At 33.2% G+C, this 23,013-nt stretch overlaps 3 protein-coding genes and 1 pseudogene across 5 annotated transcripts; all 4 read right to left on the reverse strand.

Annotated features, from left to right (window-relative positions):
- Nucleotides 1-683: 683 nt before the first annotated feature.
- Nucleotides 684-1,145, reverse strand: LOC125833990 (abscisic stress-ripening protein 2-like; annotated as a pseudogene).
- Nucleotides 1,146-2,238: 1,093 nt separating this feature from the next.
- On the reverse strand, nucleotides 2,239-6,248 carry LOC125833941 (protein SET DOMAIN GROUP 41-like). Its single transcript, XM_049513106.1, has 4 exons — nucleotides 5,389-6,248; nucleotides 5,177-5,280; nucleotides 4,297-4,395; nucleotides 2,239-3,222 (listed from the first exon to the last, which is right to left on the reverse strand). Exons 1-4 carry the CDS (start codon nucleotides 6,221-6,223, stop codon nucleotides 2,239-2,241), a joined length of 2,022 nt encoding a protein of 673 aa, XP_049369063.1. The 5' UTR covers nucleotides 6,224-6,248.
- Nucleotides 6,249-6,595: 347 nt separating this feature from the next.
- On the reverse strand, nucleotides 6,596-10,063 carry LOC125833985 (thioredoxin Y1, chloroplastic-like). Its single transcript, XM_049513161.1, has 4 exons — nucleotides 9,793-10,063; nucleotides 7,960-8,048; nucleotides 7,546-7,723; nucleotides 6,596-6,850 (listed from the first exon to the last, which is right to left on the reverse strand). The coding sequence occupies exons 1-4, from the start codon at nucleotides 9,982-9,984 to the stop codon at nucleotides 6,785-6,787; spliced, it is 525 nt and encodes a 174-aa protein (XP_049369118.1). The 5' UTR covers nucleotides 9,985-10,063; the 3' UTR covers nucleotides 6,596-6,784.
- A 4,195-nt stretch (nucleotides 10,064-14,258) lies between these two features.
- On the reverse strand, nucleotides 14,259-18,664 carry LOC125833951 (protein PHLOEM UNLOADING MODULATOR). 3 transcript variants are annotated; one of them, XM_049513121.1, is made up of 5 exons: nucleotides 18,256-18,664; nucleotides 15,790-16,184; nucleotides 15,357-15,553; nucleotides 14,827-15,262; nucleotides 14,259-14,500 (listed from the first exon to the last, which is right to left on the reverse strand). In XM_049513121.1, the coding sequence occupies exons 1-4, from the start codon at nucleotides 18,561-18,563 to the stop codon at nucleotides 14,867-14,869; spliced, it is 1,296 nt and encodes a 431-aa protein (XP_049369078.1). In that variant the 5' UTR covers nucleotides 18,564-18,664; the 3' UTR covers nucleotides 14,259-14,500; nucleotides 14,827-14,866. The 3 variants fall into 3 exon arrangements, with proteins under 3 accessions (XP_049369078.1, XP_049369079.1, XP_049369077.1); XM_049513122.1 differs by having other exon boundaries at nucleotides 14,320-14,509; XM_049513120.1 differs by lacking the exon at nucleotides 14,259-14,500 and having other exon boundaries at nucleotides 14,693-15,262.
- Between the last annotated feature and the right edge of the window lie 4,349 nt (nucleotides 18,665-23,013).

Here is a 23,013-nt window from a genome sequence, read left to right on the forward strand (position 1 = left end):
TCCTTTTTGCACCTAAGTGTCCATGCTTCCACTAAAATTTCAAATATCTGAAACTTAAGTGTTTTTATCAGATATTGAGATAAAATAAGCATTTGAGGACACAATTTATATTAAAATATATCCCTAGATGAGTCTAATTTGTGGACTCATCAACACCCCCAACTTAAACGTTTGTTTGTCCTCAAGCAAACTCAAGTTCAGCTACTCAAGATGCCCATTTTACGCGGTATGAATTCGAATTAGCCAAGACGTCATTATAAATATTGGACAAATGAATAATAGTTATAATATATTTAATGTAATCCAACAAAATAAAATTTGGAGAAAATAGAATATATGCAGATTAATTATACACGTACTTCAGAAATAAAGATGTTGCTATCATAGACCTTGACTCTATAAAAAACAACAAATAGTAATGAAAGTATAAGAATCAACAGATAATAACAAAACAACAAATGTTAAGAAAAACAGTACCGTGATAAAACAATACACCAATCGAAATATAAGAAATAACACTCAAGAAGCAAGTTAATTCATAGACAAAGTATTACATGGTGAGATTAACATAGAAACACCAAATCAAACACTCTGGATAGAAATTAAAATTGGATACAAAACACATAGTAGTATCTTTTATTTATATTAGACAAACATGGAGTCCATAGGATAGTTAAATTTAATTAGTAGTGGTGATGGTGGTGTCCTCCCTCAGCTTCCTTTTTCTCTTTCTTGGCATCTTTTTTCTGATGATGTTCATGGAATGCAAATCCACCAGCACCAACTGCAGCTACTGCTGCTATCTCTTCCTCTATTGTGCTTGTGTGCATTCTCTGGGTCCTTCTTTGCCTTGTGCTTCTCATGCTATATATATAGTTATTCAACCACAAACAGAGTAAGAAATTAAAGAAGACTTGTAACATATGTACGTGTATAAAAAAAATATCATAGTATATATATCGACTATAGACTATATGTTATTACTTACGTACCAAGGCGAAAGCACCAGCAGCAACAGCACCAAGTTCACCAATCTACTCGAGATGGCTGTGGTGCTTCACTTCTTTTTCATAATCAACTGGTCCACCCTCATCTTCCTTGTTCCTGTGGTGGAACAAATGGTGATGCTGTTTCTCTTCAGCCATATTATATTGCTTCTCAAAATTAATTGTTGCTAAAACGTCAATAGATAATTTGTGCTTTGATATTTTGTTTTTCTAGTCCATTATTTATAGCTGGTTAATTGTATACACAATGTCCAGAAATATTAGCTAGCGTGAGTGATGAGAAAATGTTGTGAAAGGGATTTCTATATATTAGGTGGGGCCTTCAATTATGATATCTTTATATAGTATAGTTTGATTTCATCTGGATGTATATATTATTAATTAATTACTTGTGTGAGCGTTAGAAATTTCAAACAATTATTTATAGTTTATTTCGAACTAAGTGAGGTTTGGACTGGAGGATGTTATTACTGTGAAATCTTAGTTTGAAAATTTCCTTGCGTTTACCTAAATCAGAAAACAGATAACATGTGGTTCGGCATTTCATATTCAAACTTTTTTTTTTTTTTTTGGCTGGAATTTAGAAAGAAAAAAAAATAAGGGAAAAAGGAAAAGAAAAGTGCATTTTCTAATGACTAACGTCTAACATATATGACAAAAGAGAAAAATTAAGAAAAACTAAGGAAACATAGCATACTTTTAAAAAATTGTCTAACATAGTTATACACGTAGGATTTTATAGCAATTTTTTCCTCTCTATCCCTCTCAACAATTAATATTTTGACATGACATACGTCTTCTTTAATCAAAATTAATACTTAGACCTAACCCAACATACCCTACATAGACGTGAGTTCTTGACTTTACTTGCTTCATGCTTAAGCATTGGGGATTTGCTTTCTTCACTAAACTACTAGTAAAAATAGAATTAAAATTTGTGATCACACTCATCACTTATTTATCTAGCAGGGACTAATCTTCTCATCTAATTAAAGATTAAAAATTCCACTTAACCTTTTGAATGACACAATGAACCCCTGGCATCTTAAATCAATGGCCAAAAATGAATTGTGTCATTGCATTAATTCCACTCCAAAATGAACTACTATGCAAAACTAAGTAGCATGGACTGCCCAGAAAATGAGTTTAGCTTTCATTATTTTTATCATGTAGCCAACAACTTTAAAGACTATTAGACACACAATTGGGATTTGTATGCAACCAAAATGGCTTAACCATCCAGAGTACCTTTGAAACTTAAAAGACTTTCAACTTTAGACATCAGTTGCGAATTAGGACCAAAACATACAGTTGACAAAAATGCTCCATAGATTACGCAGTGAATACCAAGCAGGAACAATTTTACCCGTATCTCATTGTGATTATCTTCTGCTTCCAATCCAGAACCTGTTTTCTCTGATGCATTAGGACTTGTAGCATGAGTTGCCATCCTACTCCCAAGCCATCTTAAGTTAATGGGATCCTCAACTACTTTCAAGTAACCATCTTCCTCTATGAGAAAACCCCAGATTTTTGGTGTTATATCGGTAACACAACTCAAAAATTGGCTAGTTACGTCAGCGAATTCTGCATTTTCATCATGAAAATCTGTAAATTTATCTCTAAACCTATCAAGCAATGTGCACTTGCCACAAATTTGACATGACGAAAATGAAAATTCTTCAATGTGCCATCCCCTTGAAAATAAGTTCCATGCGGAACGTCTGACAAAACTTAGTAAAGTCTCACCAGCAGTCATCCAAAAATTTGATACAGGCACAATGAGAGAAGACTCGGATTCTAATAAATGCTGAGTGGCACCTGCAAGCAACAAGGAATATGCTGCACTCTTTCTACTCATATTAAAAGCTTTGGTTTGATGTTCATCACCTTCAGGGTCTAGGGCCAGCAGTTCACCTACAGAGACTTTATATGCAGACGCAAGTGTCATGTAGGCATGCAAAGAGACATGGTGAAGAGGATGTAATCTGAAGAGTTGATGTAATTTTTCTCCGTCAGGCTTTAGAAGAATGTTAACATGATCTTGAGTAAGCAGGATCTCGAGTTTTTCACAACAATTCTTGGGGTTATTAAATGACAGGAAGTCATCTATAGCGTCATTCAAGCAATCAATCAGCTTCTCCATTACATGGTCCTCATAAAAGTTGTCACCAGAAGCCATATTTGAACAATCGAGATTTAAAATTAAGATCTCCTACACAAGAAAATTCACAAAAGATGTTAATGATCCTAAAGGCTTAGATACGTCATAATTATTAGGAGAAAAACAAGAAGAACAATGATCTTCAACTCAGCTTGATTAGTTCGAACTTCAAAGCAGAACTTGGGATAAAAGAAAAAAAACTCCCAAAAAAATAAAAGGAAGAAACGAACAATATGATGGAAAATTACAAGAGAAAATATATAAACTAGACGTCTTAGCAGATTGTTAAACACCAGCCCGGAAGTTTTTGGGCTATTTTTAATTTTCTTATGCTATTGATGATAAACATGATGTTTCATTAGCATAGAAAAGGCATATGACAAAGTTCTGAGGGAGGTTCTATGGAGATGCTTGGAGGCTAGAGGTGTTCCTGTGGCATACTCTAGGTCGATTAAGGACATATACAATAGAGCCAAGACCCAAGTAAGGACAGTGGGAGGAGATTCGGAGCACTTCTAGTTGTGATGGGGTTGCACCAGAAATCACCTCTTAGTCCGTTCTTTTTGCCTTGGTGAGCACTTACCAAGTTTTAACACCTTAGTTTCTTTGAAACAACATTTATAGTCACATCTCATCTGCATGATCATCAAACTTTCATACGTGTCTAAGGGCTAATTCTTTTACTGTCTAAGTGCATTCTGATTGCAATCACAATTTGATGTCAGACCAACTTTAAGGAAATTAAAACACAAATATGCTGAAACAACAATGGCAGCAAAGTATTCATCAAAAAAAAAAAAAACACAATGGAAGCAAAATCAAAGTAATGAATGAAGGAACTCTCCAAATTACAACTATTTAGTTGTCAATTACATAAAAAATAGATCATAATAAAAGAAAAATGCTCCAATTACTAGATTACCCACTACAACTCGAATTAACAGGAATATGCTGCAATTACCAAACATAAATTTATAAGGTATGGAAAATCAAAGAGGTGAGACTGGAATCATTTTAAGTAGGAGCTTACAGTTGAACGAAAATGATGGTTTTACAATAACGGTTCGACAATACATCACCTATGCATACCCTTCTAACCACTGTTCTCAAACCATATGATTTTACCTGCAGACAATGATCCATATAAGTCGTAGGCAATGCCCTACATCGTTTACAGCAGCAACTGAACCTGTACTTCGACCACAACTCTGATTGCCTCATCACCTGGAAGACAAGTAAAGTCACTATTAAAACTGTTTTTTTCTTTTGAAAGTTGCCATGGTTAACGTAGGACATCATTAAAAATAACTTGTAGAACTTAGCTGTCAACATCCCTATATACTGGATTTGAAAATGAAGAACAATTATGGTAAACAATCTAAGCAACAACTCAAATAAATCTAATTGATAATGTTACAGTGATATTATCCATAGCCTAAACAAGCATTGGAACCAGCATTTTGTTCTGTCATAGAAAAAGTATCTAAACTGGCACTTGATTCATAGTTCATACCTGAGTTCAGAAGGTTCTCCATCAAGAAACATTTGATAAGAAACACAACAACAACAACATACCCAGTGAAATTCCACAAAGTGGGGTCAGGGGAGGGTAGAGTGTACGCAGACCTTACCGCTACCTCGTGGAGGTAGAGAGCCTGTTTCCGAAAGACCCTCAGCTCAAGTGCATCAAAACCAAGTAAAGGAAGATGAAAACAATGGAGAAAGCATAGTGGTTAATAAGAAAAACAGTGTTAAGTATACAAGAGAGAATCAGAAACAACAACAAAATAATGTGATAATCGAAATACAATAAACATCATACGACAAGAACTACAAGGGTACAACTAGTCCTATGACAGGCACTAAACCTATGCAAGGAAAGACGACACCCTCCCCTACTAGCCTTCTACCCTAATATGTGACATCCACTCTTTCCTATCTATAGTGATGTCCCCGGTAATATGAAGTTGTGCTGTGTCCTTCAAAAGATTGAGAACAAGTGTACCTGAGGTTGTAACAAGTCAGTGTATGTAATCAACACTTCTTCACTTTTGTTGATGCCCTTTATACTTCTAAGGATAATCTTCGGACCACATGTTTCACTTCCACCTATAGCCAAACAAAGAATCGAAAAAGCAGAAACTAAATCACATTTGCTTTCTATCAAGATTATCAAAAAGATCATAACTTTGGAAATTAAATGCAGTAGAACATTACCAATCACTGACATGGATTTCTGAAGTTCAGGATTACTACTAATTGATTCACTTTCAATGCCAGCAGCACCAGTCTCTGTAGCTGCTGGACATATCCTACACTCCGATATTCCTCCAGAATCTGATGCTGTACAAAACCTGTAAGAAGCATTAGGAGAGCAGCTATGATTGACCCATGAAAACGGTACATCATAAACACCCACCCCTAAACTTCTCCCATCCTTATCATGCACTTCCACTGCATTAGTCAGCACTAAGCAGAGCACTGCAGCTTCCACAGTATACTCTTCATACAATAACTCCCTGTTGGTATCCAAACCTAAACGCATTCTTCTTGAAGCAGCCAAAGCCTTTGCCCCATGACGAATTCTTCCAGAAAGATCATCTTCCAAGAACATTACTTTCCTGAAATTCGTCACCAACCCACCAATTCTTTCTAAATTTAATAAAGACCCATTTGATTCTTGGATGAGATTAAGTGTTTGGAAGCGGTGGAGGAGGCGGAGGGAGAGACGAAGGTCGGAGGAGGTAGGGAAATTGGTGTAAAGGGGTTGAGGAAAGAGGTGAAAGAAGTGGAATTCTGAAGAGGAGAAGTGAATAGGGGAGTCGAGAGAAGAGCATTGAAGGGAACAGTAGCGAATGAAGTGATTTGGGTTGGGATTTTTAGGGGAGAAGAAGGGAGGATAGTGAAGGGAAGGAGGAGGAGGAGGGAGAGGAGAAAAGCAAGAAGAGCAGTGAGAGAGGAGTGTAGAATGGTGGAGGCAAAGAGAAAGCGGTGGGATTGGAGGAGTGAGGTCTTGGCCTATTGGAATGGCTTCTTTTGCTCTCATCTCCATTTTTCACCTGCTATTTCTTTTCCTTTCTGTTGGTGTTGGATGGTAAAAGGGCAAACGAGCAAATATACTTTCCAGCTCCGGAAATCTTAGTAGCTAAAGTGATTGATTATCTGAACTTTAAGATTTTAGGGAGAGTTCGAATTCTTAAATCACCATTTGTTTTCAGACATTTTCATATTGGTTTGGTTTTCAGAAAGAAAAGTCTGCTACTTAAATCAGATGCCATCATTATTAGTCTTTTGGTTTCTAAAAACTCTTCCAAATGAAGCAAGTATATACAATGCAAATGCTTATATCTGGTGAATGATTAATACATTGAACATCAGTTGATCAAAGTTTGCCATTCTGTGAAAAAATAAAGTTTAATCATATTTTAAAGGGAGAAAAAAATACAGCAGTTAGGCCAAATTGATTAATCATTGTACACCTGTATCTAATCAATTTTCTTTGCAAATACATGGAGTGAGAAACTGAAGGCTTCCACAGAACACGATCTTTGAAATTTAAACACAAATAACTTCAAAAGGATGATCCGAGCACTAGAAAGGCAGCACACCAAGACTACTGCTTTACTTCCAGTGCAGATTCTATGCGTTGCATCAATTGAGGAGCATTGAGTGCGCCCTCCTGAAACAAGACATTAAAACAGTTACTTACACAAGATACACTTGAGCTAAATACTAAATCAATTAGAAAAATTTCAACAAAAAGAAAATCCACCAAACCCTCAAGTTCAGGGGCAGAGCTAGGACGAAAAGTTACACTGTTTATATTATTTTTTATGTATATTAGTAGATGTTGGACCCCCTTTGATTTTTTCATGTGTTCACTTTTTCACTACTCAGGTCTTGTTGCTGATGTGCTTGACTTGCAATTTTCTCACTCATATATCCAGTATAGTCCCTCAAAGTGGGGTCTCGGGAGGATGCAGACCTTACCTTTACCTCAAGAGTAGAAATTGAACTGACTAGCATTTTTCTCGCTCAAATAAAATCTTAAAAGCTATATACACTTTCAAAGGTCCCCACCCAGTGCAGTTTTTTGTTTCTTGATTGTTTTCAATCAGCTATTTGATCATTTCTTTTTTCTACTTCTTTTGGCTTTGGGTGTACGAGTGCAAGAGGGAAAGAGGCATAATATGCTCAAAACTCACAAGTAATAATAACTTGAGTCAGAAAGAGGAAATTTATCTACTTGGTAACTTTAAAAGCTTTTCCCTACTAGTTACTCTACCAAAATCATTCAAAAAGATGTTCTGGTAGCTTTGACTATCGAAAAACCAACATGAAAACAAGTAAAATAATAAGGTCCATTCCACTTACAAAGCGATCACAAACGTCTCCATCCTTGAACAATATGAAGGTTGGCAGTGCCTGTATTTTGTACTTATCTGCGAGGCCTGGGTACTTCTCTGTATCAATTTTCACTACTTGAATTTTATCTTTCATTGATTCACCAACTTCGTTTAGAATAGGAACCATGAACTGGCAAGGACCACACCTGCAATCCAGATTTTAGATTAATTCTTACATGATTTGGATGTGCATCGTATTATTGAGAAATGCAAGTAATATGGAAAATCCTCTCATTATTATGTCAATAGAAACAGTAGTGACTTCACAGAACTTAAGATTGAGACAAATAGCTATATCCACTTAGCAATACTGTAAGCATTCATGTTCTTTTACTTTTGATGCAAAGAAAGGTTGAAGGCTGCCAAGGAGAGTTCAGCGTACCAGGTAGCATAGAAGTCAACCAATAATGGTTTCTCAGAGTTCTCCAACAGATCTTCAAAGGAAGAAAATGTTTGCTTCTTTGCTTCAACCTAATTATACAGATATAATTCAATCAATCTAAGCAATTACCATCATATTTTTTAACAGCAAAAACATAAAATGCAATAGTTTCAAAGAGTACATAACGGGCAAAGGTCAGCAGATTTGAGATAATGACGTCAGTGAGGGATAAAATCAAAAATTGATTTAATCAAGATAATGCAATTCAGCAGCTCGGGCTGATTACATTCCTAAACAAATAGACATCTAGTTGTAACAGAAAATGAAGCATTCAACAAGAAGGCACTGAATAAATAGAAACGCAGAAGTCTACAGTCCTCCAAGAGCATATTGTTAATGACGAACGACGACCTTGCATCAGATTATAGCAAGTGAATAAAAAATTTATATTTTGTTCCCTGACAGTTTACATCTACTGTAATTTGTTATTTACTTGGTCAGATAGTATTCTCTCTTAACATTTGTATGAAACAAAAGAGTGGCTCACTTCTCTCACTTTCCACACAAATAAGTAGACTAATTTGTATCCAACAAAAAAGAAAATAGTTCATTTCACCCTTTCCTGATCTATACAACATCTATTTTGGCGGATCCTAAAATATCTGACACACTTCTACAAATATACAGTGAATCTGATTCTACTTTCATTTCTTTCGAAAATTCAAAGTTCACCTTTAGAAAACGGTGTAATTAATATTTTCCCCTTTGCACTAGCTTATCAATTAGTTATTTCTTCTTTATACTTAACAAGACAATGATATTTTGAGGACTTGTCAATAAGCAGAAGTGACGATTATACTCATTTCAGTGTTCCAAGCCAGTGTAACGCCCATCACCTAAACATATCAAGTTACGAGGATATGCAGACATAAAGCACACTTTCAATGCCCGTGAAGCGTGGGGGGATTATGGCCCAAATTAACAGACTCCTACCAGATGTCAGGTTCATTGAGAATTTAATAGAGAGAGCTACCGTGAGCTATAACATTTGATGATACAGAAAATGACTTGGTTTTCATGTCATTCAGGCTTAAGCATATACAAAACTTCACATGAGAGAATTTTTTTATTATGCCAGGTTTAGTCTATCTACTCTTAAATAACAGAAGCTTGAGCTGAATAACGAAATAGACGGAGGAATGTCTGCAATATCTGCCCTTATTTGCTAATACTGCAGGGATCCTCACAGATTGTACACAAATTCAAGTAAAACATAATCTTGATTTCTTAATCTAATAGTTTGATATTAAGTGCAAATAAGAACTCAAAGAGAAGAATAAACAACAGGTCACATCTATACTAAAACTATTACAATTTCACCCTCTTCTGTTCTTCACCAACATAAAACTCTTCCACCTCCACCCCCAATCGAAAAACAAAGAAAAACAGAGTCCAACCAGAGAAACAATAAATGAAACAGCAAAAAGACAAACGACAGATATGTTTAGTACCTCAAGGCCTCGACTCCATATACAAACTGATAGTTACATTTAACATTTACTAGCCATTAAAAACAGAAATGTAGCATATAAAACCCCCAATACAGATGCCAGTGAAGCAATTTTTTTGTCAAATGAAAGGGTAATTCACAACAAGCACAAAGTAAATCCATCTTAATACTCAAAATTCTAAGAAATCAAACTCTACAAGCCTGAAAAAATCTGTCCACACGATAAAATCAAAGAAAATTTGCATACAACATTAAACAAAAATAATTTAAGAAGCCAAAAAGAAAACACCCTTTTCGAATATGAGCTAAAAGAAATGAAATACCAGAGGAACAAGACGTGAAGACCCTTTCTTTGACTTCAACCCGTAGTTCCCAATTTGAACACGACGAAGCTCTCTGGGAAATTGCAAAGAAGCCAAGTACGAAAACTTGGTAGAAGAACAGCAATTCGCCGATGGAGAAGCCAAAGCTCCGGCTCCGGCTCCGGCTCCGGCAGCAGCTATAGAAAATGCCATTTTTGGAAGGAAGAAAACGCGAGAAAGTTGGAAGATTATGCGTTTGAGGGAGTGTGAAGAAGATTGAAGAAATAAGAAAAAAGTTTGGATTAGGTGCGGTGGGTTGTACAGTAAGGCAACTAATTTGGTTTAATAAATAATAATCGTGCCTTTGAAGTTTTGTTTATGACTTCTAGGGTGTGTTTGGTATGAAGGAAAATGTTTTCCTAGAAAATGTTTTCCATGGAAAATCTTTTCCTAGAAAATATTTTCCTGGAAAACAAGTTGATTTTTGATTTCTTTTCTCATGTTTGGTTGGTGAGTAGAAAATATTTTCCAGAAAAGATTTTGTGTTTGATTTATGAATGATTTTTTTTTTTTGAGAAATATCTTTTATTTTTACTAGGGTAGAAAATAATTTTGAAATTAGAAATATCTTTTAAAAATAATCTTTAATATTTTTTGGGAGAAGGTGGGGGTAGGGGTAGGGGTAAGGGTAAGGGTGGGTAAAAACATTGAATCTAAAAACAAGTTTTAAATTTATTTATTTATTTTGGGGGGGGGGGGGGGGGGTTGGTTGGGGGGCTGGTTTGAGGGTAGGGACAAAATAAATTGATTTTTTCAACAAAAAAGTAATTGTAGTTTGAAGTTGGAAGATAGGTTTGGAAAATGTTTTCCTTAAGTTTTAAAGGGAAGTCATTTTCCTTAAATTTGAGGAAAATGAGTTGATTTGGAAAACATTTTCCAAAATATTTAACCCAACCAAACATGAGAAAATTGAAAAACATAAAATGTTTTCCTTCATACCAAACACACCCCTAATTGCAAAAGTATCTCTTGCACGGCTTCTTTGCTTTTGTTACACACTACTTTAATCCATTATTAGTGACAATACTCCCTTGGATACAATTGTTGTTCAAACGTTAAGTTAAACTGAATTTGGACGGATTAAAATAGTTAATAGTAATAAATTGACAAGCTCTGATTCATAATTAAACAATGAGTCATAATCTAATCCAATCAACTCTTATCAAGTTTTAGTTTCTTTGTTTGTTTTCTTACAATTTGTTTAATTACCTAGTAAATCTATTTTTTTTTCTTTATTATGATTATTTATGATATATCAAACATTTTGTTTTTTATAAAAGTATTATGATAAAAAAAAAATCATGGATAAATTTGGATTATATATGGAACCACCTAAATTTTCAAATGAATGAGTCATTAACCCGTTCAAATTTGAAGGAATTAAGTGTTATATATTTGGGAAAATTTTCAAAACGATAATATTTTAGCATAGGACCCTTTAGCCACACTTTCAATATTTATTAAAAATGTCAATATTTTAGTTTGTTATGGTGTTGATTTATGTATTTTTTCTTTATTTAACTTAAAATAATATAACTAAGAAATAACAAACTAGAGAAAATATTTTTTTCAAATTAGGTAAAGTTGCTGAAATTCCTCATTACTTCCATTACAAAAGATGATGAGACCTAAAATAGGTAATCTCTTTCTTCTTCCTAAAGGTCATTGTTTGGCCTTATCTTTAAAAACTAATTATTGTTATGAAACTTTATGATAATACGTTATAGTTTTATCTATTAAATTTGAATTTTTTTAATTTATAAATTTGAACACCTATAGTTTTATTTGTTATTTGGCACACTTTTCTCACTATGTATTTGTTTTATTTTTCAGAATTTTGTATCCTTTCTTAAATCGTATTCATTCCAATATGTATATCATTTGTATTTGTATTCATTCTAGTTTTCATGTTGTATTTTGTATAATGAAACTTGTATTTCTTTATTAGTTTGTATTCATTCCAATATGTATGTCAAATAAATATGTAGTTATTTAAGAAACATATTTGTATTCATGTATATTTTTTTCATTGTGTATTTATTTTTCTCTTCAGAATCTTGTTTCCTTTCCTAAGTCATATTCATTCCAATATGTATATTATTTGTATTAGTATTCGTTCTAGTTTTTATATTGTATTTTGTATAATGATGTATAAAATACAAAAATAATATGATGGAAAAGTGAGAATGAAATATAAAATTGAAAAAGAATACGAGAATATTTGTTGCAAGCATTCTTAAATAAAATACATAACTAGTTGGCTTACCTTTTAGATGAATATAAATTAGGAACAAATATTCATAAACTATGCAACATGAGATTTTGAATGAACACAAATATTAATAGCATACATATTGGTTTGAATATGAATTGAGAAAGGATACAAGATTTTGAAGAAAAAACTATAAAAACAAAATAAACTAATAGAAAGTTGTTCTTTCCTACAAATAAAATACATAACTAGTTGTCATATCTTTGGGATGAATATAAATTAGGAACAAATACAAGATTCATAAACTATGCAACATGAGATTTTGAATGAATACAAATATTGATAGCATACATACTGATTTATATACAAATTGAGAAAGAATACCAAATTCTAAAAAAAACTATAAATACAAAACAAACTAATAGAAAATTGTTCTTCCTCAACTTGGTCTTCAACAAGTTTTTCGAAATCTTCTGCAGCCAATTCTTTTATTTTTTATTAGTAGTGTTTTTACTTGCTGACATTGTTATCTTGAACTTGAATGCGGGTAGAATCATGAAGAAACTTAGATCTCCTCTCTTGAACCATTTTAGTCGCACAACCTACATTTTCGAATAATCCTTGAGTAATGCATAAATCAAAGACTTAAAATCCCCCAAAAAGTTGATGATTATATGTGATACTTCTTATAGTCCTCTTTGAATCAGACATTGGATTGCAATTTTTGTGTTTTCCCCTTATCTGAAATCCTAACTGAAAATAGGGAGATTGAAAAACACAAGAACACACAAAAATCTAAAAAGCTTCAAACGAAAACATAGAACAGTATAATACAAAAATAAAATACTTCATGACAATGTATTTATCTGTATCAAAGGTTGAAAATCTTTTGAATGATTACTGAGATTTCTTAGAAAAATGGAGGAATTTCAATTTAACAAGGAAAGGTTTAAGTTAATTGAGATGAGACAATATGGGTAAAAATCGTGAGAGAAAGGAGAGAATGTGGGTAAAAAATTGAGAGAGAGAAAAGTGGGCAATGCAGTTTTTTTTTAGCAACTTTCACATATAACAAACACAAAATTCATATTTGTATGCTATAACAAAGTTTGCATAATTGCGCTCCATAGCAAACATAAATATGTATACTTTGTTAATACAAAAGAAAGCAGTTGTATAATTTGTTTTGGTATACATATACAAAAAGATCAATTGTATAAAGTGAGAGAGGCGAGTGAGCGAGCGAGATCTGGGAGAGTGGCGAGCAAGATCTGGGAGAGGGGAGAGAGGGGAACGAAAATATATGTATATATACAATTTTCACGCATTTTATACATTTACGTTTTTGTATAAAGTGAGAGAGCGAGATCTGGGAGAGTGGCGAGCGAGATCTGGGAGAGGGGAGAGAGGGGAACGAAAATATATGTATATATACAATTTTCTCTCGCTTTATACAAACACAAATGCATTTTATACAATTTGCGTTTTTTGTATAAAGTGAGAGAGGCGAGTGAGAGAACGAGATCTGGGAGAGTGGCGAGCGAGATCTGGGAGAGGGGAGAGAGGGGAACGAAAATATATGTATATATACAATTTTCTCTCGCTTTATACAAACACAAACGCACTTTATACACTTGCGTTTGTATAAAAAACGAGAGAGGCAAGGGAGAAAACGAGAGTGCGAGCGAGATTCACTAGGAGAGAGGTGAAATAGCAACAGTTTGCTATGAGGTACAATTAAATCAAACTATATTTATACCATTTAATTTGAATTAATAGTTTGCTATTATATACAATTTTCCCTTTGTTTTTCTTCTTTGTCAACAATAATGAAGTTAAATTAAGTCAAACGTGGGCCCAAGTTGAGAAATAAAAAGAAGGTAAATGAATTATATTAGGATACACTTTATTTGCTAACATATTGACATTTTGACATTTTTAACAATTATTTTAAATTATAGATATTTTTAATAATTATGTTAGGAATATTGACTACTTAGCTAATTTTCCCCATATATTGTTCATGAGCAGATCCAATTAATACGAAGAAGACAAAAGTGACTGGATCTCTCCATTTGTAAAATAGTTTTCTGTATTAACGTACAAACTTGATCTTCTAATAAATAAGAAGATGCGATTAATAGATTAAGTGCAAAAGCTGAATTGGCAACACGTGAGATTTAAGTAAAAGTCAAATTTAATAGAAACAGCAATTCTGTAAATGGATTTATTTGTGATGATCAAGTTGTAATATAGAGTACTACACTGCAACTAATTCGACATTTTGGACCAAACACATTTAAATTGTTTCTACAATAACAATATACCCGGTATGATCTCACACAAATGAGATTTTGGGATCCGAAGATAGGGTTGCAAACCTTACCCTCTATCTTTGTAGGGTAGAGAGGTTGTTTATGAAAAATCCTCGGCTCTCTCCATCAAAACCCCCGCACCCTGAAGTCACTCAAAAAGGGGTAAAGCGAGTCCATCAAAATTATACGTAAAAGGGAAGTTTTTTACTATATCACAGGGGTCAAAAGCATAAAAGGGCCCTCAAGTAAACAATTTTAGTAAACAAAAGGCATCCAATAAAAAGTCAATTTTCTCTTCATATCTAACAGTAAATGAGCAGATACTATCTCTATTAATACCACTCCACCAGGAGAGAAAAAAATTGAAGCCAAAGCATTACATACAAACAACAAAAACTCCAGTTGAATGCCTATTCTGGCCTAGGCCTAGCCTAATGTTACAAATTCTGTGTCTAGTAATCATCTTACCTGTGGTAGAGCATTTTGTGGGAGTTGAAAGTTGGCTGTCTCATCCGTCGCTGGTCAATGTGAAGGCAAGAAGAACCATACTAAGAGTAAAGATAATGGTTCCACCTGAAAAGAGCCACATTGCTTTGCTATTGGAGTTTTCCCTAACATGGCTGCTCACCTCCACCTCCTTAAGAAGTTCACGTATTTCTTCTATATCATCGTCCTTTGCTGCTCGCATTAGCCTACCCTGAATCTTCTCGAGCCTACGAAGCCTCGTAGCCTTTGACTGATCCTTCATTGGCCAGAAAAGACCTGTCATCTTCCAGAGCATTATTCCCACATAGATGGCCACAACGACATCTACACTGTAATGATGGCGTTCTCGTATTTCTCTTTGAGCACTATGAATCACAAAAATCCAGATGAGTGCTGAGCTATAGCCACCATAGGCTTCCTGCATATGTTTATCAAGTTTTAAGCCAGATGAGATTGGTTGGACACAGGAATTTAGACTTCAAATTTAGGGAATGACAGATGCATATATATACCGTCCATGCCATAGCTGTCAGCACGGCAACAAGCATGTGGCCACTATATATAAGGTCATTGCAACCCCCTGACGCTTTCTTTAGCAGATGATACCAAGCAGATGATCCCTCAGGAGCTGTAGGCCGAAGGAAATCAATCAGAAAGCTCATTGAACCCCAATCTGGTCGAAACTCCGGATCGTATTCCCCAGGATCAGCTGAAAGCAAAAGTAAACATAGAAATGAAAGATCAATACTATGTACTAGAATTCAACCAACAGCATCAAAGAGCTAAAAGAAAGTGGCTTTATGAGCTTTCGCGATCGCAGGCAGCATTTCTTATTGAACAAATGTATAGAGCTTTTTCAATTTTGGATCAATCTGACTGGCAGTTAGTAAAGAAGAACCAAGTAAAAATTTCAGGACAGAAGAGAGGATCAGAAGGGAGAAATACCATATGCTGTGTCCCAGTTTATGACGTTCCGTATGGCATTTGAATCTGTGGCATATGGTACATAATATTTCTGAGCCCAAGGATGAGGGTGCTGAGGAACAAGGAATCTAGCAGATGCACACCATGGTCGAGCAGATGGTAGAATTGTGGAGATAAAAGTTATGGCCCGAAGTAGCCTTCCGATTCCCATTGTGAACATGAATCTTGCACCAAGCCCAAGACCAGGAGCTTCAACCGATTCAAAGAGTACAGAGAAAGCAAGCATGATAAACAGCATCAGAAAATGATGTAATCCAATTATACGAGCTCTCAATATATTAACCACTGTTTGAGGTAGTTTCTCATTCAACGACAGCACCAACCACTGACCAACATCAGGAAGAGGTGATGCATCACTGTCAATAATTTGCAAAGAGAAGAACTTGTAAAGACTATAGATGGTCATTTAAGAAAGAGAGATCAAATATAATGAAGCAAAGTTATAATTGCTATTTTTGCTTACAAAAGGAAAAAGATACAATTGTTAATTTTCTTTTATGGACACAAACCAAACATTATAAATTGGGACCAAGTATGCATCCTCTCTTCTAAACTTTCAATCTTCTAGGAGGCAAAACAAGGTTGCATGCCATGATTGATAACATAACCACTTCAGGGCATTCTGATCATGTCTACATATATCCGTAAGACTTGTTGAAAAAAATGAAATTTATCCATGTTTCAAGAAACCTTTCACCACTTCACATTGTGCTTCAACGATAGACATATTTCTCAAAAACAAGAACAGAAAAGGAAATCAATGTCAAACTGTTAAACTTCTACTAGTGGTGATACTGGAGGCAAAGTTTGTTAATTGTGATGATGCAAGCCAGATTTTCCTTTATGTTACTTGCCTTAGACAGCATTTTAGAACTATCAATTCAGCATCTTTGTGAAATTCTGCTATTAAGAAACATTGTCATATTGTATCTCACTAGAATCTAGACCATGTATCCTTACACATCTAGATGACATTAGCATATCTAGAATCCCAAGAAAGATCACACCTAACCAATCCAAGCTAACCAAGACATGCAACATAGGTTCATTTATGATTTTAAATACAGCACAATTAGTTCTCTCTTTTGATTATGACGTTACTAGCTATCTGTTTTTATTTTGCTTGAAGTGTCTCAGTATAGAAGCTTTGGAAAAAGCTCAAAAAGATCCCTTTTTTTATCACCTGACATCTTCATCCTTACCCAGTTTTCTCTTTGCTTCCTTAGTTTCCAAGCTCCCTCTCCTCTTTATCAAATTCCTCACAGAGGTTCCCATCCTCGATTTCCTAAGCCTTATACCTTCCCGGTTTTCCTCCACTTCCTCTTTTAGTTTCCAAGCTCCGTCTACTCATCTTGAATTCAGTCAGAGAAGTCCCCAATTTAAAAAATCCAAAAAAGTCGCCCATTCCCAAATTCTAACAATCTGGTGATATGGTACAAACTCAAACAACGTATGCTTTGTCATTTCCAAAAGATGTATCTAAAAAGCAACAGTGCCATGATTCCAGTCTTATTTGGATCACTTGGCAGAAGAATGTGAGGATTTAGTTAATGATGATCATCACGTACATAATTTAACTAATCACAAGAAAGAATTATACGCAAAATACCATTATTCACAGACACAAGACATACCAAGAGCACAAACTAATCCACTTAAGATTTTCATTACTTTTGAAATCTAACAAAGGACTACCCATACCAATGTACTGCACTATGTAGCTCGAACTCTTCAAAAATGTTGTCCGGATGCATGTTGGATCCTCCAAACGTAGTGCATTTATGGAAGATCAGTCATGGGTGCGGCAGCATTTTGGAGAGTCGGAGCAACATAACTTAAGCAAACCGAAGCAAATAGAAATGCATCACTCTTAATTCTGTCTACAGGATAGATGAGATTGACCTATACAAATTTTTTTGGTCTGATCTATCAGCTTAATATTCCCAGTATAGAAATCCAAACCTTGTCTTTTTCCCATAAATGGATATTTGCAATCTTCAATATAAAAATTCAAAAGTATGTCTGTGTGATTTGGAAGCTAACTTAATACACAATTTCTTATCATTCAGAGTAAAAATGATGTAGCTCCAAATTCTCTCTAATAGTTCATCCAATTTCTGCATCTTGTATGTGAAGAACTCTGCTTAGATTTTACAATGTAACAAAATCTATAGAGCAATTGAGAAAAAACCCAAATTAGATCACATTTGGGATGCAAACAAGAAATAACCATTTCCATTTTTCACAATACAAACTCAAACTTACCATTAACAAGCTCAAAAATGCACTCAACCCCAAGTCAGTTCTCCCATCCAAATCTGAAACCCATTTACCCAATATACACAAATTTGCCAAAACTGCCAAATATTGAAACAAATCCATAAAATTATGAATAAAAAAAGAACACTACTTTAAGCATATGCATACCTGTTCCATTCAAGACCAAGAACGGCAGTGACAGAGCGGACAGAAATGGCTTCAAAAAGAAGAGCAGAGAGCAAAAAAAGCATTGCGAAAATAAATGGTATAGCTGAACGGAGCTCTGATGACCAGTATTTGTAAAATGGAACCCGAATAATAGCAGCGATCGCCAATATGGTCCATAGCGCCGGCTGTAACCGGTCATGCCATGCCGGAGAAATAAACCGGAGATAGTCTACTCCGATGTAAGCAATTGCAGCAAATCCCAAACCACCTCCTCGCCGGTTTTTCAAGATCGCCGGCGACCGCTTCATTTTATCTTTTTGGTCGGTCGGTGCTAGTAAAGTACTAGGATTCTCGCTGACCGGAACAAGTTTGAAGCTTTCTCAATTTCCTTTTCCTTTTTCTTTTATTCGTGCATTATTAAATTAAAGATCTCAAAAAAAAAAAAAAAAAATCAGAGTGTATTTTTGGTGGTCGTGGAGTATATGTATTAACATGAAACCAAAATAGGTAGGTGAATTATATCTGTTCCTTTTTAGTAGTCATATTATTTTAGAGTCCAACAAAATAAATTTTAACTAATGTTTAAAAAGTATTTGATATAACAAAAAAATAAGTAATTTATAATACTTTTAGTATAGTTTTTAAATATTTAAAATTTTATTTTAAAATATCGAATTAATATAATCTAATTAAGTTTCGAAAGTTGGTTAAGTTGATTTTTAGTTTAATGTACGAAAGAAGTGTATTGTGGATGTAAATGAGAGCTATAAAAAGAAACAAACTCTTTTTTCTATTATAAAAAATAAAAAAAATAAAAACAAAAAAAGATGAAAAATAAAATTAACATGGTTGGGAGTGGGGGTGTTCACAAGTTGATTTGGGTCAAACCAATTTAATCGATTTTAAAATTGTCAAAATCAAACCAAATTAAATATAATATATATTTATCGGTTTGGTTGTTATCCATTTCAGTTTGGTTTGGTTCGGTTTTTCGGTTATTAATCATACACAAAAATAAAAGAAACAATTCATTCAAAACATGAAAAAATGACTACAATCCATTCAAAACGAAAAATAGTTAAAATGACTGACATTACAGAACTTTCGATTACTGAATTTACTATGAATAAGACCTCTCATAATATTTGTCTATTATATTATCAATTTCCATGTATTTTTTAATATATAGACTTTATTTATGACACAATATCAATAGAGGCATATCCAAAATTTCAAGAATATTGGGTACCAATCTATCGTACTATATAGTTTTATTGAATATAACATTTGGACCAACAAGGGTTGTGATGGAGTGGTAATTACTCTTTCATCCTTAACTTGATACATAGTCACTTGTTTGGGAGTTCTTTACCAATCCGGAATTAGTCGGACTCCAATATGGGTATCGGATACCGAGTGGAAAACCAATATATATAACATTTGAATAGCTTGTATTGTTTTTCGTTGTTACATAACGTCAAAAGTAAGATACTTAGTAGGCGTTTGACCATGCGATACCATATCACGATATGGTATCGTGAGATGGAATCAGCGTTTGGACATGCGATTTTACGCTGATTCCATCTCATGATTCCATATTCTCCAAAAATCATGATATGGAATTATATGGTAATTCCATATCATGATTTCAGATATTTTAATACAAAAATTGATCAACGAGTTTATATTTTGTTAAAACAACCCCACATTTATATCTACTAACCATTTATTTCATAAGTAAATAAAATTTATAATCACATCATTACTTTTTAAAATTGATTATTCTCACTGACATAAAATTTATTATTCTCACCAACATATAGTCACTTTAACTCACACCAACCGATTGTTAAAGTGATGAAATATTTATGGTCTATGAGCATGAAAATATAGTTGCGGATGATATTGACCAATAAATGGCTCAAAGTAACAATGTTGGTTCGTCTTCTCGGTCACATGATCGAGAAATGCAAGTTCAACGTGATGAAATTGTCCGTACTATGTGGGAGGATTATATTAAAGACTAGTACACTACAATTTATGTTCAATTTTTTTTATTAAATTAAAGTTAGATGAAACAATTACTTAAGTGGAGAACAAATAGCTTTGTAATATATTTATTATGCGATTTTATAATTTTTTTGTTTATTTGATAAGATTGAATAAACAATTGGGGTTATTTTAATAGTTTTACAACTTATGAGATTTTTTTGTTTATGAGAAAATATACAACACAAAAATTCCATATGGCATGTCCAAACAAAACTTCAATTTCATCTCATGATTTCATATCATAATATCATATCGCATGGCCAAACGGGCCCTTAGTAAATATAAACGAAGGAAAACAAAAGAAAAATGAATTTGATCTTTTAAATAATGTTGAGTAGTATTGTCAAGTTATTTTTAGTGAGTTTTGGTGAACCAACAGATGGGTTTATAGAAGTTGCACTAACAGATGAAAAATTTGAAATTCAGAAACCATATGATATTCCACTTGAAAAATGTTATGGTTTCGAAAACGGAACTCATCGACTGTGGGTTTAATTTATGCGGTTGACAAGCCTCATGATCCTAATAGCCTTACTCAGCCTCGCACCGAAATTCGGATTCATGTATTTATATTTATAGTATATTATTATTTTAAAAATATTTATATATAATCTAGACAAAAATCGATCCAAATTGAATTATGAAGGGACTTGATTAGGCAATTTGAGGGTTGCGCCAAATGGGACATCAGGAGCCACAATTGTACAAATTCATGGAGCCTCACATGGTAACACAACAATAATATTAAGAATTTATGATGAGTTATTATAATGGACATATTTTTGCTACTGGTCTATACGACCAGGTTAATTTGATTCATGACGTAGACGATGGAGGCAAAGTTACAGTTTTTATTGATGGAAAACAAGTATTTGAGACCAAAGATAAATGCCCTGGAGACATATTTCAAATGTGGAGTTTATGCTGCACCTGACAATATTAATTAGTGAAAATTTCATATATAACATATATTATAGTATTATTTTCGAGCTATAGCAGTAGAGTTTCAGTTTCAAGTTATAGCATTTAAAATTTCAGGTTTTAACAAATTCACCAAAAAGAGAAATGTTTTATTAATTGGAAAAAAACTGTAAAATAAATAAATAAATAAACAAACAAACAAAATTGTTTTTTTAAAAACGGAATTAAAAAATAATAAATTAAAAGACTGAATTTGTGGGCTGTTATTTAGTTTGAAATTATTATAGATAATTAATGATTAGCACTAAATAAGGAATCCAAACAAATTAACATTATTTTTTATCCTTAATTAACTCAATTACGTTAAAATTAAATCTAATCAGATCATTTCCTTCTTTTCATCAAAGTTTCTCTCTCTTCATTCTTCATCCAAAAAAAAAAATCTCAGGAACGAATAGTTGAATATTTTTTTCATTGAAAAAAATGATTTTATTGATATGGACAATTGTGTATCAATTTTAATTAAACACGGTGGAAGATAGGATCATTCGGGTAAGTATTTAGTATTGTTTATTGTTTGTTTTTAAGTTGAGTTGAAACGGAAAATTGTTTTGTTTAACTGAAAATGTATAATATTAGTGATTTTAAGTTTTTGTGATTGTTTTGTGTATTTTTTCTTAAATTATAAAGTGATTGTATATTTGCGAATGAATTCAATAGAATTTTTGGAAAGAAATCTGTAAGAAAAATGTGTTAAGTTATATGTAAACAAAATTATTTGGATTTTTTGACAAATTGTATGACAAGTGGTTTTAGTTGGTATTAAATTCTAAATTTTACTGGATCATATTAGATGTTGTCATCGCTGAAGAAATTAGTGAGTTAGAAATTAATAATCTGATACGATTAAAAAAATGTATTTGTAATGAGTGAGTAATTGTTGTATGAAATGTGTATTAAGTGTGTTTGAATGTTGGCATGATATAAGTTGTCTTTGCGACATGTGTATGAAATGTATATTAAGAAAGTATGAATTTCGTTTGTAGTCGTGTCTGACGAAATGTATGAAAAGTTTTTTTAATGTTGTATTGAAGGTGAAATTTTATGTAGACATTTGTGTATAAAGTTTTTTGTTATTAAATAAGTATTTGTTGTATGATTTATGTATTATAGTAGTTTGAAAGTGCTTGGAATGTACTATTTGAATGATATTTCTAAGAATTGTTTGTTTAATTAAATATAAAAATTGTTTTGTATTATTCTGTCTGTCTGAATGATATTTGTATTTCGAATTGTTTGTTTATAATCTGATACCTTCTTTTTTTTTTTAATGAAACAGGGCATTATGTGGATTTTCAAATGGAAGGGGTTTTATATGATTCTTCTAGTCTTTATAGTGGTCTAGTAAGCGTGATAACATCGCAGCTTATGATAGATACTAATATAAATGATTTACAGATAAAAAATTTAGTAGATGATCGATGTCCACCTGTTAGAATACACAATGATGTTGGTGTGCGTGTTTTCTTAGATAAAAAGAAAGTTAATTTGGATTTCTTTACTAAATATCCATTGTGCATAACTTAGTTTATTCATTCAGTGATCATACAGAATGCATACTCTTATAAATTTAGTTTTTTTATATGTGTTTCAATTTATACAAGATTCTTTCATTCAATACACAAAATTCATAAAGTTGTTAATAAAAATTGTTCCTAATTAAATGTATTGTATATATTAGTAATACTTATAAAAAGTTACTTATGTAATTAATTCAAACACTAT

The sequence above is a fragment of the Solanum verrucosum genome, unplaced genomic scaffold (genome assembly GCF_900185275.1).
Source record: "Solanum verrucosum unplaced genomic scaffold, falcon-dt-bn FXZP01000108.1, whole genome shotgun sequence".
NCBI lineage: Eukaryota > Viridiplantae > Streptophyta > Magnoliopsida > Solanales > Solanaceae > Solanum > Solanum verrucosum.